The sequence below is a fragment of the Salmo salar genome, chromosome ssa10 (genome assembly GCF_905237065.1).
Source record: "Salmo salar chromosome ssa10, Ssal_v3.1, whole genome shotgun sequence".
Classification (NCBI taxonomy): Eukaryota; Metazoa; Chordata; class Actinopteri; order Salmoniformes; family Salmonidae; genus Salmo; species Salmo salar.
In genome coordinates, this window is record NC_059451.1 from 80,661,130 (window position 1) to 80,678,899 (window position 17,770).

Below are 17,770 nucleotides of genomic sequence, written 5' to 3' on the forward strand. Positions count from 1 at the left end.
GCTCAATTGTACAATACTGTCCTTTTGTTTCGTGACATCAAGTCAATAACCCTTTTTGAGTGATAATATGTGTGATTACATAATCAGTTTATAACGTTGTAATAGCTGTTAGTTCTTCAGCAATAGCAATCAGGCATGAATGAGGCCCACATCCTTGTATTTATTAATTAAAAATAACTTTATTTGCTTCATAACATTTTCAAATCAGGTTTAAGGCAAAACTAGTGGTGTTTTACAATTACATATCGATTTGTTGTAGGCCTACTTTGCCTTCTCCAAGGTATGATTTGCTGATCATTTCTCTTTTTTGGATTACACCCATTCCAATCCATAGTTCACGCTGTCACTGCTGTATATTCCCTCAATAGTAACCCAGTGGTCTACGACCCCTCCTCCATACAGACTACATAACGCCCATCACAAAACTACAGGATATTCTTTTGCTTTCATTTGAAGGAGGGAAAATGGAAGCAAAAGTTATTCTAAAAAGTACACAGTATAAATTAACTTAAGCCTCCTGTTAACATAGAAGTTGTAGTCAATAGAAATATGTGGAATGTTTAAACGGTACTGTACAAAATGGAATGGTCTTTTGGCCCACCCAGCAACAGTGGAGTCTTTCAGGTTTGTGGGTGGAGTCATTCTATCCCAACTCTAGGAATGGAAATGGACTGTGCTATACAGTACATCAATGTACACTATAAAGGCCGACAGGTTTACAAAAGTAAGCTCTCAGGTGCAACAGAGACACACTCTGGAATGATAAGACCTCAAAGGAGAATGACGTTCCTTGATGGGTCTGTGTCTTTGGGGCTGCGACAATATGAATGTTTTTGGTCCGATTGCTAAACCCCAACACCCTCCAAAGTCCTTCATGTTTAGTCCAAATATTGCCAAGAGTGTTCGGTCCTTGCCCAGAATGTCTCCTTAAGCTTGTGGACACACAATCCCCTTCTTCATGCTATCCACAGGGACTTTGGGTCCTTAGACAAAGTGTTTTGTTCTCTGCCTCTTTTGAACATGCTCCCTCTCATGGAGTCCCCTCCCGAGGCATCATTTCTTGGACAGGAATTTCATCTTATTTCCTGAAAATAAAAACAGGCAGTAGAACCGGATCAAAATAACTTTGGCGTGAGTGACAACCTTTTCAAACATGGAGGAGGAATGTAGTTTCATGAATGTAACGCCTATTATTCAGAGTGACTTGGTATATGATGCATGTAGGTACTAGAGTGGATAGGGTGTATGGGAGAGGATTTGGGCCTCACCTAGACCCTTGAGGAACTTGTTGACCCCACGATGTTCGCTCCCTGGTAGAGAGTCCAGGTAATCTTGTGACCTCACCTCAAACAAACCTGGACAGACAGACAGGTAGAAAGACGAGAACACACAAAACTAGTAGACAAATATGCAAAATTCTCATAATGATGCATTTCAGACAGGCATACAGACTCCAAAAGCAGACGTATCTTATGGGAGTGCCCACAATCAGGCACTAACAAAATTCAAACGCTCTACTACCCATCTCCACACCTCTTAGACCCTGCCTGCGCTGCTCCCTCTCTGCCACAAACCCAGCGAACATCTGGGTCTCCATGAAGACCTCCAGGAACCTCTTCAGACTCTTGGAAGTGACGGCCTTGCGAAAGGCCTCGCGCTGGAAGCAGGACGGGGTGGGCGAGGAGGGGGCTCCAGACTCGTCCTCTCGATCCCCCCCGCTCATGAAGAGAGGGTAGTGGCCCACCATCTCCACGAAGAAACGTACAAAGGTCTCCGACACCACCATGCTGAGGGAGCTCGAGTCTGGAGAGAGACAGATTCAACATGGCGGTCATGAGAAGGCATATGGTAATTAACATATATCAACAGTCGCATAGACCTTCGTCAAGCCAGTATCAGTCACAACATTACTTTTCTGTGAGAGGTGTTAATATAGTAGCACTGACTCACCGGTGGGCATCTCACTGGCCAGTTCCTTCCTCTTGTCCAGAACGTGTTCCAGAGCAGCCTGCAACTTGTGAGGCAGAATGGAGTCCTCGTCATCCAGCTGGAGAGGAAAGACCGGGGTGTGAGAGGAAATGACGACTGTGTCCCATGAGCAGAGAGCTGTAGCTACATCTATGGGTGTAGCCAATTATGTAAGAGACACACAGTATGTTGTTTGTCTGTTGCTATGGGTACCGTTGTTAGGGATGTATACCTGTCTGAGGAAGCGGCTGTTGCCGAGATCAACCACCAGGACCTGAGGAGAGAGCCGTATGTCATTTCCGCACAGTGTGGCAGCCTCAGCTCTTTCTCAGAGTAGACCCACAGAGATCATTGTTTATTGAGGAAAGGGATGAGGTTAGGGGTTCACACACACACACAGTGGGCTGGGCTCAGGGGCCTGGTCTCACCTCCTCGATGGGCAGCTCTTTGAGGCTGGGCAGGGAGCTGGATAGCAGACCCACGATGAAGGGGGTGGGGGTACATACTATGTCCAGCATGGAAGGGGGCAGCACAGGGATGTAGGTGTGCTGCCAGGTGAACGGGTAGAGTAGAGCCACCATCGCATGGCAGCACTGAGACAGAGTACTGCAGAGAGAGGGAGAGAATAGGATGTCAACTGACAGAATTGAACAAGTTGTTAACATTAATTAAAAACCTAACGGCAAAAATATGACTGTAGTGGCAGCCTACACATAGCCACGTAATATAAGTCAGTGTGCTTTGTACTGTATTCAATGCAGTTCTATAATCCACCACAAGGTGGTAGTAGCAGATTCTTCAGCTATTATCAAGACTTGCTTTAGAACATAAAACTGAACATTGCACTTTGTAAAGCTTGCTTTTTGAGGACTTGTTCATGAATCTTTAGGGGGCGTGATTTAACACTACAATATATATTGCGGGAGTGAATGAACTAACCCAGTGCTGTTAACTTAATGCCTCCAATGTGCGTGTCTGTTTTCATTTAATTAAGTCAAAAACAAAAATCTGTGATTGTGGGCCAAGTTTCCACTCATTTCAATGCAACAGTAGAACAACAATCTATTGTGGATTCACAAGCTTTTCCTGCTGGGTTTTCAGAAGCATTTAATGATGCAGAGTCTACACAGGTAGCCCAATTCAGATCTTTTTCCACTAATTGACCAATCAGATCAACTATTGCCAATAATTGGGCAAAAGATCAGAATTGAGCTGCCTATGTCAACAGCACAGGGAAATGCACATCCAAGAAAGACCATAAAGCATTTCCAGGGTCCATCTCAAGGCACCCGTCAATAGCAGGTGAATAGTGGATGATAGTGCGTCAAATCGGTTGCACACGGCTGTCTTAACGCTTTCCCTTCTACACCAACCCTGTATTTGGCTTCCATGACATATTTCTAGAGAGAAATGATTGTTCCCTAGACAACTGTATAACACAACAGCATTCCTTCCTTAACACTCTTTCTCTGTCTCTATTCCAAGATCCATCTGTCTGTATGTCTGTCTGGTGTGTCTGTCTCATCCTGTTCCCTCTCCTCTGCCTTTCACCTGATCTCACTGGTGTCAAGTCGGTTTACTCAGTATATACATTTACTTAGTATATATACACAGTATAACAAAAAAGGTAGCTAGATAAGTACTAAGTTGTACTGATCCATAGCTGACAGTAAGTACTCAAAAGACTACGGTGGCTGAAAGCGTGAGGCTTAATTGAGGATGGGCAGGAGGACGCTGCGCAGTGGTGCCCTGCAGCGTTTGTCCGTCGTTTAAACTCGTCCGTTTTTGTTGCTTTGTTTATTAGTGTTTTATGTTGCATCGGATTACTGATTAGGCTACAGTAGAGCGACATGACGTGCATACAGTGGATTATTCTCCTACTTTGATTCATCTTGCTGGTACCTGAAACAGCATGCGAACTTCTGAGAAAGTCGGCGGGCACCACACATCCGCTATAGCTCTTTTACAATGTAATAACGCACGTTCGGGAGAATGGATCAAAGGGGACATACCTGCAGAGATGGTGAGACAAAACAACCCGGTGAAGGAGGAAAAGGAGGTGTGCGGCAGAGGTTGAGGAGGAACAAAACAAAGATTCCGCTCACAACTACCCGTTTCCAACTACCCTGCTTGGTATCTATATGAATACAGGGAGGCCTGTGTGATGGCCTCTGAAACTTGGCTGTCGGAGGCGGTGCCCGACTGACGTCCCCCCTGACGGATTCACCATCACTCGTATGGGCAGAGAAGCTAGTGGTAAGGAGCACGGAGGCGGAGTCTGTTCTGATAAATGATATAAAACTACAATTGTCAAGGGAAGAAAATATGCACTCCTAATAGAGAGCTACTGTCATTGTCACTGCGCCCCTTCTTCCTCCCCCGTGAATTCCACCCAGCTTTTTATAACAACTGTTTATATCTATCCAAGAGCAAACCGTGTCAATGCAGCGGACAAAATTTCAAACCTCACTCAAGAGCTTGATGCGATTTCCCCTGATGCACCCAAATTCATCATGGGGGATTTCAATAGCTGCACGCACACACAGTACTTTCACCCAGTATGTGACTTGTTTAACAAGGAAAAATAAGATCATTGGTTTGTTTTACGGCTCGGTCATGAAAGTGTATTCATCCTTGGCCAGACCTCCACTGGGTGGATCAGATCATAACACTGTTTTCTACGAGCAACTTATAGACAGTTAGTCAAAAGGGGGAAGGCGGTGGAAAAACAAACACAGGAGTGGGACAAGGACAGTAGTGATCAATTGCAGGGATGCTTTGACTACCTCATTTAGTGGATTTGAAGAATCATCAGCTGACCTGAATGAGTTGACTAATGTAATATGACTATATTGAATTGTGTTTATTTGGCGATCCCCCCCAAAAAACATGTAAGATATATCTTAGCGTACCACGGGTGACCAAAGAATTGAAAGTAGTGCTTAACAAGAAGAAACAAGCGTTTGCCTCCGGGAATCCACTCGAAGAGGTAGAGAGAGAGGTGAACGAAGAGATAAAAGGCAAGATGCCAATACAAGGATAAGGTGCAACAGATAATGTTACAGGGAGACTCCATCTGCCCGGTTGGGCAAACGCCCCTTTCAAAGCGAGGCAACGTATCGATCCCTGCCTGGACGAGAGGGTGTGCCCTCCACAGCCAACAAACTGAAGTTCTTCACTCGTTTTGAAACAGGGGGCGCCCCCGCTCCCCTGGCCTGTCTGGAGGAGGATGTCATGGCAACAGAGAGCGTGATTGTCATCGATGAGGAAGTCATACAACGAGTATTCAAAAGCACTGGAGCACAACAGAGCCTGGGGCCTGATAATGCAAGTGGTCGTGTCTTGAAACACTGTTCCACTCAGCTGAGTGGTATCTTCTGCTCTCTTTCAGCAGTTCCTGGATACATTGGAAATTCCATCACTATGGAAAAAAAAAATCTATTGTTGTACCTGTTCCAAAAACCTCCCATCCATTTGCAGCAAATGATTACAGACCTGTCACTCTTACCTGTCTTGAAAAGATCGTCAAGGCATACATAAACCACCACTAGACACCTTCTTGAACCCCTCCAATTTGCAGTACTATACATACTGTATACAGACAGCTGCCGGAGCCGGTTCCCAGGGTGCCACCTGATCAAATATGCTGACAATACTGCTTTGGTCAGTCTTCTTGAAGCGGATGAAACCGAGCTCGGACCGTCTGAATCATTTTACTGTCTGGTCGGAGTCATCCATGTAATATTAAATACATCAAAAACAAAAGGACATGGTGATTGACTTTCGAAGGAACACTACCATGCACACACCATCACTGATAAAAGGAGAGCCCATTGAAATAGTGGAGGAGTACAAATACCTTGGTCTAGTCATTGACGACAAGCTGTCCTGGGATCAGTGTACTGATGCTATTTTGAAGACCAACAGACTATTTCCTACGGAAACTGCACTTTAATGTTGATCTAACCATCATGGTTCTCTTTTATAAATCATTCATTGAGAGCATTCTGTCCTACTGCTTGACCTGCTGGTTTGGGAATATCAAGGTGGCACAGAAAAATAGGTTGGGCAAGATAGTCAGGACTTGTGGAAAAATCATGTGGCAGCAACAGCAGGACAGGTCATCTCTCTACTTGGGCAGAGCCCTCCAGATGGCAAATATAATAGTGGTGGACACTTCCCATCCACTCCACCCTGAATTCCAGCTCCTTCCTTCTGGCCACAGGTACAGACTACCTAAGGCTAAAAAATAAAAATAAATATTTAAAAAACATAAAATATAATGGGGCCAAGTACTCTTATTCCAAATGCAATTCTGCAACTTAAAATGTTGGACTAATTATACTTAGCACATGCACGATGAAACTGCACTTACCCTGCCTATTTGCTTGTAAATATCTTTGCTATTTATTTTAAATGTGATATGTTTTATGACTGCTGCAAGATGAATTGCCTCTGAGGACATTAACGTTTTCTGAATTTGACACTGAGCAACACATACTCATTAGCCAGTCCATAAACAACCTCCAACCTTAGCCCCTAGTTACTAGACTAGGCCGAATAGAGGCTAGGGCTTGTTTTGGGCTAGGAATTTCTAGGGACCTCACACGATACGATATTATCATGATACTTAGGTGCCGATACAATATGTATGGAGGTTCTCACGATTCTATATGTATTGCGATTCAGTACTGCAATTTTATTTCGACGTTCCAAACATATTGCTCTGTATAAGTCTGCAGTAGAGAGACAAAAGAGAACATGAGGAAATTAGTTTTGATCAGTCATGGGGGGGAAAAAAAATGCTGAAAAAAACCTTGGAGAACAAGCTATAGGATGAAGTATAGCTGCGTTTTTCCGCAGGCCGACTAGCGCTAGCTAACGCTACCTAGCAACAAAAAAAAACGGACAAATCGATACTTGGAGTATCTTGCCCAACTGTATAGATCCCCCCCATCACTAGTGGCCATAGAGCACACAGTAGTGTCCCACCTGAGTTTGTCAGCGGTGAAGATGACCCTACGCTCCAGCAGCAGAGAGGCGAAGACTCTGAGGAGCAGACGCAGCGACAGAGAGGAGAACAGACATTCAAAGTCCACATGCTCCAGACGAGAGTCAGACGGACGACACAGCTCTATCACCTGAGAAAGATGGAGAACGAGAGAGAGAGAAAGAGATGTATTTACATAGACACACAGGCTACTAACGTCACAAAACACACTTGCATACAGCACAGTGTACACACATCCAAAGTTTATAACGTACAAGATAAACACCTCAAGTCAATGACGTTTTCAGTAAAGCGAAGGCCGCCTCCTATGGCCAGTGGTGGAATCGACTCTAGCCACCCCTGCTCTGTAACGTTATTCCCCCTCACCTCAGTGCCTGAGCCAGGTAGGAAGTTCTTCACAGTGATGGTTCTCCCCAGGGCGGGGAATGGAGCCTCCATGATGCCCCTCATGAAGGGCTGCACCAGGGCTGGAGAGATGGCCCTCCTCTTTTCTACCTCATCCAGGATCTAGGGGGAAGACAGCACACACATTCACAATGGAGTAGCAGTACACTATACTTTACCCTAATGCACATTAACTTACACAATTAAGTATGGTATAGAAAGTACACTTAACAGTACGCTAAACTGAAGCTTATAGATATAAATGCACTACAACACATTTAAGTAATGCTAGGACACAGCCCTTAGCCATGGTATATTGACCATATACCACAAACCCCAGAGGTGCCTTATTGCTATTATGAACTGGTTACCAATGTAATCAGAGCAGTAAAAATACATGTTGTGTCATACCCATGGTATACGATCTGATATACCACGACTTTCAGCCAATCAGCATTCAGGGCTCGAACCACCCAGTTTCTAATATATTGAACACTCAAATATACGCAAGCAGCACGGGCTACTGCACACTCACATACATGCATGTAGGCTGACACACATAAATCAGTGGCTCATTATAGGGGAGCCTATGCCAATATTCCACTGTGGTAACCACATCAGCTGGGGTTCACATGTGTCTTTGTGTACTGGGGCCAGGGCTGCAGCTTGAAAAGCTGTGGTGGGAAAGTTACAAACAGGGAGAGGGAGGGGCTCTGTGGGTACATGTGGGCTCCAGTTCCTCTCACTGTGGGTGGCCATACTGAACTGCAGGCCAGGATTTTGGCCTGAACATGTGACCTGACCAGGAAAAACTCCAGGCACTGTGTGTATAGTATACTGTACCTTAGAGAAGAGGTCGAAACAGCCCAGCCGGCTGACGATGCAGTAGACTTCTGGCAGCCTCCGGCTTTTACCACTGGGCTGCGGACCCAGAGCAGGACAGTGCAGTGAATGATAGGGCCCTCCATTTTGAATTCAAATCAACACAGGGATTTCCAAATCACTGTCAACACTCAGGTCAGTGACACACACCTGGAAGTGGGTGAAGTGGAAATAACAAAAGTAGCCATTTGAGTAGCTTACCAGTAAACGACGACAGTATCCAAACCGTCTGCTCCCGTCCTCACCAGTCAGGACGAAGGAGAACGTTTCACTGGAAAATAAGATAATTCACACAGGTTGGAAACTATTCATATGTAGGAGCAATAAAACTGTTAAGAAATTGAGTGAGTTGTGTGTTGAAAATAGAGCACTCAAACTCCTGTCTGTATTTCACAAAACAACATCAGATTAGCCAGCCAACTTTGAAAAACATACCTCTTATTTCCGTGATTTGGAAAGAAAGTTGGGGGAAAAAAATGGTTCACTGTCTGTGCACCACCCATTTTAAAGTAATCTTATCAACTTTAAGAACGTCTAGGATAGTTCGCTGTGTCGCCAACCCATTGATCCTGTTTAAAGGAAAAATCCAACCACCCTGGTAATTTCTTGATATCAGTAAAACCAATAACCCCCTACTTTGTTCTCCAGTCCTCCCCTCAGGGCAGACTTACTCTGCATAAGCCACACAAAGACAGCTCCAGTCTGTCTGACAGGTGTGCATTGACCAACCCTGGCTCTCTGACAGGAACCGTGTCAGCCAGCTCAACGTCTCTGCCCTGCAGGTGTGTGTAATGGGGCTCTGACTGCATCCCAAATGGCACCCTGTTCGCTATATAGTGCACTATTTTTGACCAGAGCCCTTTCGAACCTGGTCAAAAGTAGTGCACCAAATAGGGATAAGGATCCCATTTGGGATGCAGCCTCGGTCTGCTTGAGCTAACATTCCAATAGCCGGTACCCATAAAACATTTAGTAAAGGGTAATTATTACCTGTCTCCCACCAGAAACACACTTTCACCTTTGGAAACAAAGTAGTGCTTGTGAGATTGACCTGGTCTAGGTACTATTGGGCAATGTGTGTCAGGAAGAAGTGACAGGTTGTTTCATTATACCTGAAGCACTTTATTAACAGCTCACTAGCCTCCCATTCATCATTTGTCAACACCTCCTATATGGGGTGGGGTGGGGGGTTCATGTGTGTATGAGCAGCCTGACCTGGGGAAGTTGTCAACGGGGGCCCAGTCCTTAGCGTCAGGAAAACAGAACTGAGGAATGACCTTCAGTTGGTCTTCTGTTTCCCGCATGAACTTGAAGCTCCTCTCCAGCTGACAGAGAGAATAAACAGGTTAGCTTCAATGCTAAGGTACCAGTCAAAAGCTGACGCCTACTCATTCAAGGGTTTCTTTATTTTTAACTGATTTCTACATTGTAGACATCAAAACTATAAAATAACTAACTAATAACACACAATCATGCCGTAACCCCAAGAGAGTGTTAAATCAAAATATATTTTATATTTGAGATTCTTCAGTAGCCACTCTTTGTCTTGACAGCTTTGCACCCTCTTGGCATTCTCTCAACCAGCTTCATGAGGTAGTCACTTGGAATGCGTCACAATTAACAGGTGTGCTTCGTTAAATTGTTAATTTGTAGAATTTCTTTCCTTCTTAATGTGTTTGAGCCAATCAGTTGTGTTGTGACAAGGTAGAGGTGGTATACAGAAGATACAGTTTTTCAACAGGACAATGACCCAACACACCACCAGGCTGTGTAAGGGCTATTTGACCAAGAAGGAGAGTGATGGAGTGCTGCATCAGATGACCTGGACTCCACAATCACCTGACCTCAACCCAATTGAGATGGTTTGGGATGAGTTGGACCGCAGAGTGAAGGAAAAGCGGCATATGTGGAAACTCTTTCAAGACTGTTAGAAAAGCATTCCAGGTGAAGCTGGTTGAGAGAATGCCAAGAGTGTGCAAAGCTGTCATCAAGGTAAAGGGTGGCTACCTTGAAGAATATAAAATATATTTTGATTTATTTAACACTTTTGTTACTACATGATTCCATGTGCTATTTCATAGTTTTGATGTCTTCACTATTATTCTACAATGTAGAAATAGTACAAATAATGAAAAACCTTGAATGAGTAGGTGTTTCCAAACATGTCTGGCACTGCATGTCTGATCACGCACACACACGCGCACACACGCACACAGTAGGTGCACTCATTTTAAAAATGTTTTTTTTCACTTATAAGATAAACACATGAACACTCCAGTTGGTTGAGGACTAGCTGTCAGCTCGGACTACCTTGAGGGGGAACTGCTGAGTGACCTCTGGTAGATAAGGAGCTCCAGCCTTGGTATTCTGAAGTGCCACCACTATAAAGTACTCAAACAGCTTCCTCTCTTGTAGGTCCATCAGGCCCCTTTCCAGGGTCCGGAACCGCCCCGTCTGCCTCAACATGGACTGCACCGACGACAGACGCTGGCTGTGAGCTGACACATCATTAAAATACACTTAATCCAAAGGAATGGCAGATTTCATCCAATCATTCCCCCTCTAGAAAGGAGAGAGCACTATACATTTCAGTACACGCACACACGCTCACACAGACAGTCTTGAGGATGTCCTCACCTTTCAATTTTTCCTCTGTGTCACTCTCGGACTCACTGTTGTCATCGGTCACTGCATCAAAGAGAAACAAAGTAACAAAATAACGAGTGAATGTGACCACATTGTAAATAATGTGAAATAACATTTGAAGCAGAACATTTCCACATATGGCATAGTACTCATTCACAATAACAAACTCTTTCCACATTTGTGTTTGATTAAGCAACAACAAAACGTTCGTCTGAAAAATGGGTCAAACGCAACTGACCCAAAAACGTAAACATGCCCATAAAGCTAAGTGGACACATATGGAGGAGTGTTGTTGCTTTTATGGAGATATGAGGCAGTGTTGTCCAAACTGTGTAGCGAAAGCAGCTGTGAAACTAACGGCTAGGGGGTAAGGGAGAAGGGGGTAGGGGGCTAGGGGAATAGCGGGATAGGGTTGTAAGGGGGTAGAGGTGTAGCAGTGTAGGGGTAAGCCTTTAAGCAGCTCGAGCCCCTCACCCTCGGTGTGTTCCTGGCAGGTCTACCCCAGCCTCACCTCTCCCTGAGCTGGACTCCGTAGACTGAGACACCCTCTTCATGCGTTTCTTCCCTCTCCTCAACTCGAAGATGCCGTTGATCTTCAGCACCATCTGTAGGGAGGAGAAGTAGCACAACACAAGAATCCGCCGTCGTAACTTCCCAGAACCACCCTCTCACTACATAGGTTAACCTGAGTGCCAGTCTATTTCTGCTTTATTAGCCAGCTCCTTGGTCATTACCTTGCCAAAAAAGGCAATTACGACAGTATTATTGGCAGAGGCATTAACAGACTGGCAGCCAGACCGGCAGCAACCATACAGTACTATTCTGAGAGTTGTTGGACACAACACTTGTTGGGAGACGTTCTCTCTCCATGGAAATATATTGTCAAAATAAATCTTTAACTGTCCTGTCTAGGTACATCCTCTTAACTGTCTCTGTCCTGTCCAAGTTATTCCCAGACAAATGCATGAGGCAGGCCATGCCTTGGCACTAGACTGGGACGCATGAGAGCACCAGGCACCCCAAAGCAGTAGACTGTGCCTGTAAATCACTGAGGATGGGGGGAGGTTAGGTGTCTGGTAGGCACCCCATTTACCTTGGGGATCTTTCTGCGCCTGCGGTTGTAGGGGTCTCCTGAGAGACTGGGAGTGTCGTCAGGGCTGCTGGGGGTGGAGGGGGGGCTGATGCGGGAGGGCGAGGAGATGCCGGTGTCCCGGTTGGTCTTACGCAGGTCCAGGAGCTTGAAGCTGCGGCGTTCTGAGTTCTGCCTGAAGAAACCTGGCTTTGAGGAGAGCTGGAGGGAGACAGAATAGAGGAAGAGGGGGAGGCCGAGACGTGTATCAATGCGTTTTTTTTTTTTTTCCTGAAATTGTGTAGTGGGCCTCTATTGCTTTTGATTAGTTCACAATCTGATCACTACAAGCAGTTGATCACTATGGTCACATTCACTAGAAGCACAATGCACATTACTATCAGGGACAATTCATTCTACATTATGTACCTTGGCCGGTGTGTCGGGGACAAGGGATGAGGGAGAGGAGATGGGTAAAGAGCGCTTGTTTCCAGGGCAACTTCTCTTCAGCTCTATATCTTCGTAAGGGTTCTCCTTTGACGGAGGGTCTGCAAAGGATACAGACCGCCACATAAAAACTCAGCAACATGCTATCGAACCACGGTTCTAATGTCCTACGTTTCTAATTGGACGGCAATCTACCCAAATGAGTGCTCTAATTCATTGCCGGTATGTTTTGGTTGCGTTTCCAATATTTTTGCTCCAGATGTGTGTGTGTGTGTACAGACCTGCCAGCAGCGCTTGCTTGCAACCAAGCTCATATTTCACCAAGATAAACTGTCCGCTCTAGCTCAGATGCAGTTTACACTAAAGCACCAGTAATCCAACCATTGCTGTGAGCGCAGATAAGAGAGAGAGAGAGAGAGGCAGGGACAGTGAGGCCCATTTTCCAGAGCCGGGGCCGGTCTCTTCTCCCTCGTCAATCCATCTACCAGATGGACCTGTTGGAGGGGGACGTCAGACCGGGACATACAGTTCTTCCCCCTCCTCTCCTCAGAAAAACAAGGGATCAGCTAGAGTACTGGTTTTCACATTTCACTGGCAAACATCTCTATATCATTATAGGCCTACTATGGTCTGTGATAGAGATTTTTCTAGTTTGAAAGAGCAAGCTCAAGTTGGTTGTGTTTAGCGTTGGGGGGGGGGTGTTAAATGGTGGAGAGACACTGATACCCAGTTATAACAGTCTGCTGTCTCGCCTTTGTCTCCCTCTTTGTAGCTCCAACTCCAGCTCTTCCTCCCATAGGCACTTAAAGCTGCTCCTACAGTGAGTCATGAGTTACTTTACCCATGGGGGGCCGGGGGTTCGGTAGACCATGTCTGAGAAATCACTCTAAGTACTCCACTTAGACACTAAGAAAATACAGGCTAAGTATAGGCAGCACCCAAATGCAATAAAATACACCATTTGATTGTTATGGTTAAGCTCTAAAGCACGGACCTGAATATACCCTACATGTAACGACCAATACTCATAGTGTGAGTGATGAAAACCATAGAAACATGGAGAATGTTGCCAAAAATGCACCAGGGGACTAAGCCCCAAATATGCCGCCCCCCACACACACACACACACACACACACACACACACAACTCCATGCCACAGAGTTCAGGGGCATGTTCAGTAGGGTACACTGTAGCATAACTCAGTGGAAAACAAAGCTGTTTTCTTATTGGACAAGTTCTGTTTCAATGAATTTAAAAAGCATTTGTTACTTACTGAACACAACCCATGACCGCACAAAACTCCATTACACCAACATGATATTAAACAGGCTGGAGGTGGGGTTAGTTCAACACAGTAGACATAACGTAGAAACGTAGGTAAGAGAACCACATTGTTACTAATAACAATACCGAAGCAGCATGACTCTTAATAAAAAGCACAAAAGAACACCTTAGGAACACATGGGTTGTGTTAAGTAAGTAACAGATGCTTTTTAAATTCATTGAAACAGAACTTGTCCAATAAGAAAACAGCTTTGTTTTCCACTGAGTTATGCTACAGTGTACCCTACTGAACATGCCCCTGAACTCTGTGGCATGGAGTTGTCCCTGAGCAGAAGGGCCCATGACACGAGTCAACCCTTAAACACTTCCACTATCCAGTGTTAGGAACGTACGGTATAAGAACATACTCTGTATATATGGTCCATGCAGAAATTCTGATGTTGCAAACCAACCAACACAGCTCCAACCAACTGAGCCATCAAGCCCATGTTAGGAACATATACCTAGGGCCAGAAAGAAGGTGCGTTACCTAGGATATCCTCGTAGACATTTTCCTCTGATAAAGTGCGTGTGAGGCCCAGTCGGGACTGAGCATACCAGTCCACCCTGCTGCTCTCTGACGACTGCAGCAGATCCTCAAACTCATAGGACTTCCTGTAGGACAGACACATGGGATCAGCCGGGTGGGAGAAACATATTGGTAGTGGAAGTAGTGGATTTAAGGTAAGGAACACAAATAATCTGTCTTGACAGTATTGGCTGGTGGTGAAGATTCAAGATGAACTGTTTGCATATGGTCTCTCTCTCTACCTCTGGGACCTGGGTAAAGGAAGCAGAGAAAGACATTTCAGTCTAGAACTACCTATCTCTATAGCCCTCCAGATGGTAAAGGTGTGTGTGTGTGTGTGTGTGTGCATGCGCACGCTTGTGTGTGTGTAGGCAGACTGACAGATAATCCTCTTGGCCAGCTCTGAATGCCCATCTCTGTGTGCGCATCACTGCTGCCAAACAGTCTGGCCCAGTGGGAAACAGACAGTATCTCTTCCAATAGGACTATTGTTCTGTAAAACCCACAAAAGACTACCATTTTGGACAGCCTCACCCTATTCCATATATAGCTCACTATTTTTTAGCTCACACTCTCCCAGCTAGCACATTTGTTTCTTTGGAAGTTGTGGAAACATGTATTTGGTTCCCGATTGCTTCTGGGAACGAAGCCATACGTTTTTTTTTTAAACGTTCTGAGAACACTTGTTCTGGGAATGTACATTTTTAGGTTGCAGGGGGGTTGGGAGAAGATTTTACTATGGTTCCCTGAAAGTTTTCCTGGGAGGTTATAAGGTTCTGAGAACAGAAATTATAGGATATTTGAAGGTAATAAAATACACGTTCTGAGAACAGCTGCTAAATGTTGTAATTGTTTAGAAAGAAATTTAAAGGAAATACATTACGTTTTTGAATAACTTCCTTAAACTTTCACTGAATGTTTCAATAAGACTTAATAAAACTGCAAGCTTAGTTTAACTTTTAAACTCCAAGCACAGATAGGACACATGGAAATTAATTTGCTTAGGCATTAATCATGCAAATGCATTACTAAACATTTTTGTGGCACTGCATCAGTGAGGAGCAAACTTTTTCCCCCTGGCACATTTTCTGGCTGGCGCTCGTATTGCCTTCATTGTTGTTTTCCTTACAAATAATAATTTAGGAATGCACACGTGTCCAATCAAACTAACTGCATTATTGTCTGTATATAGTGTTGTCATTCCCAGGGGCTCAACGTTGGTTTTAGAAGCGGGGGGTATATTCTTATCTGACTGGATATTATTATTTTTTTTAAAGTTAAACACACCAAACAGCCTACCCGACCACTCGGAGGCGTCCACAGGGTCCTAAAGCACACCGCTGCCTCGTTTTGTATCACATTCCAATTATAAAACTGAGGGGGACAAAAGTGCAATTTCACAATGTGGGGGGGGGGGGGCGTGAAAGTTGTGCCCCTGGTCATTTTTTTGTGTAGCATAATGCATTTACAGTTTTATTCACATATCTTCAAGTACTGGTGACAAATCATGCATTCCGATGATTGCATAGATTGTAATGGACATCTGTGTGTGTAAAATACTTTTTTGAAAGTTGTACTGATTATAATGAGCTAATGCTAAGCTCTTTGCCAGCTATGTGTGGTGCCATGTTTGTTGACATTATACAGTACATTCTGGGTGTCACGTAAATGTCTGTCAGATCAAAGATGTTATAAAATGAAGTGAAGGAATGGTTCACTCATCTTTTGAGGAACTTCCAGAAGTGAATGAAGGGAAGTGAATGAATGCAGTATGCATGTTGAAGGGGGTGTGTCTACAAACAGACCAAACTCCTCTTTGGTTGATGCGAAAAAAGAAACATGGTGGCGCACAAACTATCCATCGTCGGATTACTTTTGATTTCTAGAAAGTGTTTTACTCAATTGTTTTGACCAATGGTGAGTTCACCTGTGATGTGATGAATTGTAAATAGTAATTGCTATTAGCTAATTAATATTGTGGTTTCTGTCAGCAGAGAGTTGGGTAAATATGACCGCTTGTGTGATGTCAATCTTTCCTCAGTTAGCGCTAGGACTAATGTAGCCTACATTTTCAGGTTTGGATGATTGTGTTATTCACAGAAGTATCGACAGCATGTCTGTACATTGCATCCAAAAAATAAACTGGTCAAATTCAGGGGATAACTTTGTTAGGACTGTGTTTGTGACAAATGTTTGTGAAAAAACTGTGTGGACAGCTCAAACGCTGACTGCTGCTTCAATCGAAACTGGACGTTCTAATCACACCGGTTTGAGCGTACGCTGCAGGGACCACTGTAGAATGATCACACCCGTTTGTTGGCATGTGTCAAAGGGTTAAGTGCTAGCTGGGCTGAAACTTGGGCCGACTTCACAAAGAGTTTCGAAAAACAGACCTCAGCTGTGTGAAACCTCCATATTTGGTATGGAACGTTACACAGCCAGACTAGGTCTTACGAGAATGCAGTCGACTAAAGAAATCAACAATAGAAACATGCAAACGCTCGAGTCCAGACAGGGGGTTTCTTTAGTTCTATACTTGAAAACACGTACTGTGCTTTTAGAAGCCTTGGATGAACGTCGTCTCTTTATAGCCTCGCACTTCAGTGAAAATGAAAAGTAAAATCAATGCCACGTAAGGGCTATAAAATGACTCCACCAAAAGCCCTTGATATTCCAAGGACCAATCAACCACAAAAACACAGTACAACATGTTATTGTTTCCTGCCAGGAGTCTCTTGGCAAGGTTCATGTTCCATGTGTACATTCCAAAGCTCCAACCAATGACCTCACCCTCTAGAATGCTATGATGAGCAGAATGACATTGCCCCCTCTGATTCAGTGCAGATGTGCAGAATGAGACGCTGCACTGGATTAATGGATGAAGTATGCGGTTAGGGTAAAACATATACAGGGAAAGACTGCTGTACCGAAAGACAACACCGCCAATCTTAGGTGTGGCAATGAATGAATCTGTATCTGAATCGGAGGGTGCTGTATTTCCTCCCATATTGTCTCATTTCATCTCCGTCTGATCTCCGTCTCTTACCTGTTAATGCTGTCTCGGGTTCGGTCTGCCCGGGGTCTCCTGCAGACTTCTGGCGGGGGGCAGGTGGGTAGGGGAGGCGGGGGGATGGAGGGCAGAGGGGGAAGGTCACGTCTCCCCTTGCCCAGGCTTAGTCCTGAGGCTGGGGTGCTGGGAGGGGTGTGGTGCTGGAAGGTGCGCTGGGGTTTAGGTAAGGGGTTGATGGAGGGACTGGCAGCGCCAGGCTCAGTGTACACATTCTCAGGGTCACCTGACCTCCGCTGCTGCGATGACCCCACAGGCATTAACCCCATAACGTCCAGTGTCCCAAATATGGGCTCGTTCCCCCTCCTTTCTGCCTCCTCTGGCTCCTCGGAAGGAGGGCAGAAATAGTTCCCAGGCAACACCAAGGAGGGATTGGTGGGATCCTCTTTCATGGCCTGCTCCAGTTTCTTAATGTGAGTCAAAACTGACTTATTTTCCTTGGC

At 44.9% G+C, this 17,770-nt stretch overlaps 1 protein-coding gene across 1 annotated transcript; it reads right to left on the reverse strand.

Moving 5' to 3' along the window:
• Nucleotides 1–163: 163 nt before the first annotated feature.
• LOC106560985 (DENN domain-containing protein 2A) lies at nucleotides 164–17,719 on the reverse strand. The gene is made up of 18 exons (XM_014124496.2): nucleotides 17,307–17,719; nucleotides 14,222–14,346; nucleotides 12,390–12,508; nucleotides 11,985–12,182; nucleotides 11,403–11,496; nucleotides 10,883–10,933; nucleotides 10,556–10,743; nucleotides 9,461–9,570; nucleotides 8,447–8,516; nucleotides 8,207–8,284; nucleotides 7,346–7,486; nucleotides 6,961–7,109; nucleotides 2,397–2,574; nucleotides 2,201–2,242; nucleotides 1,951–2,047; nucleotides 1,534–1,803; nucleotides 1,269–1,355; nucleotides 164–1,085 (listed from the first exon to the last, which is right to left on the reverse strand). Exons 1-18 carry the CDS (start codon nucleotides 17,717–17,719, stop codon nucleotides 1,054–1,056), a joined length of 2,442 nt encoding a protein of 813 aa, XP_013979971.2. The 3' UTR covers nucleotides 164–1,053.
• Between the last annotated feature and the right edge of the window lie 51 nt (nucleotides 17,720–17,770).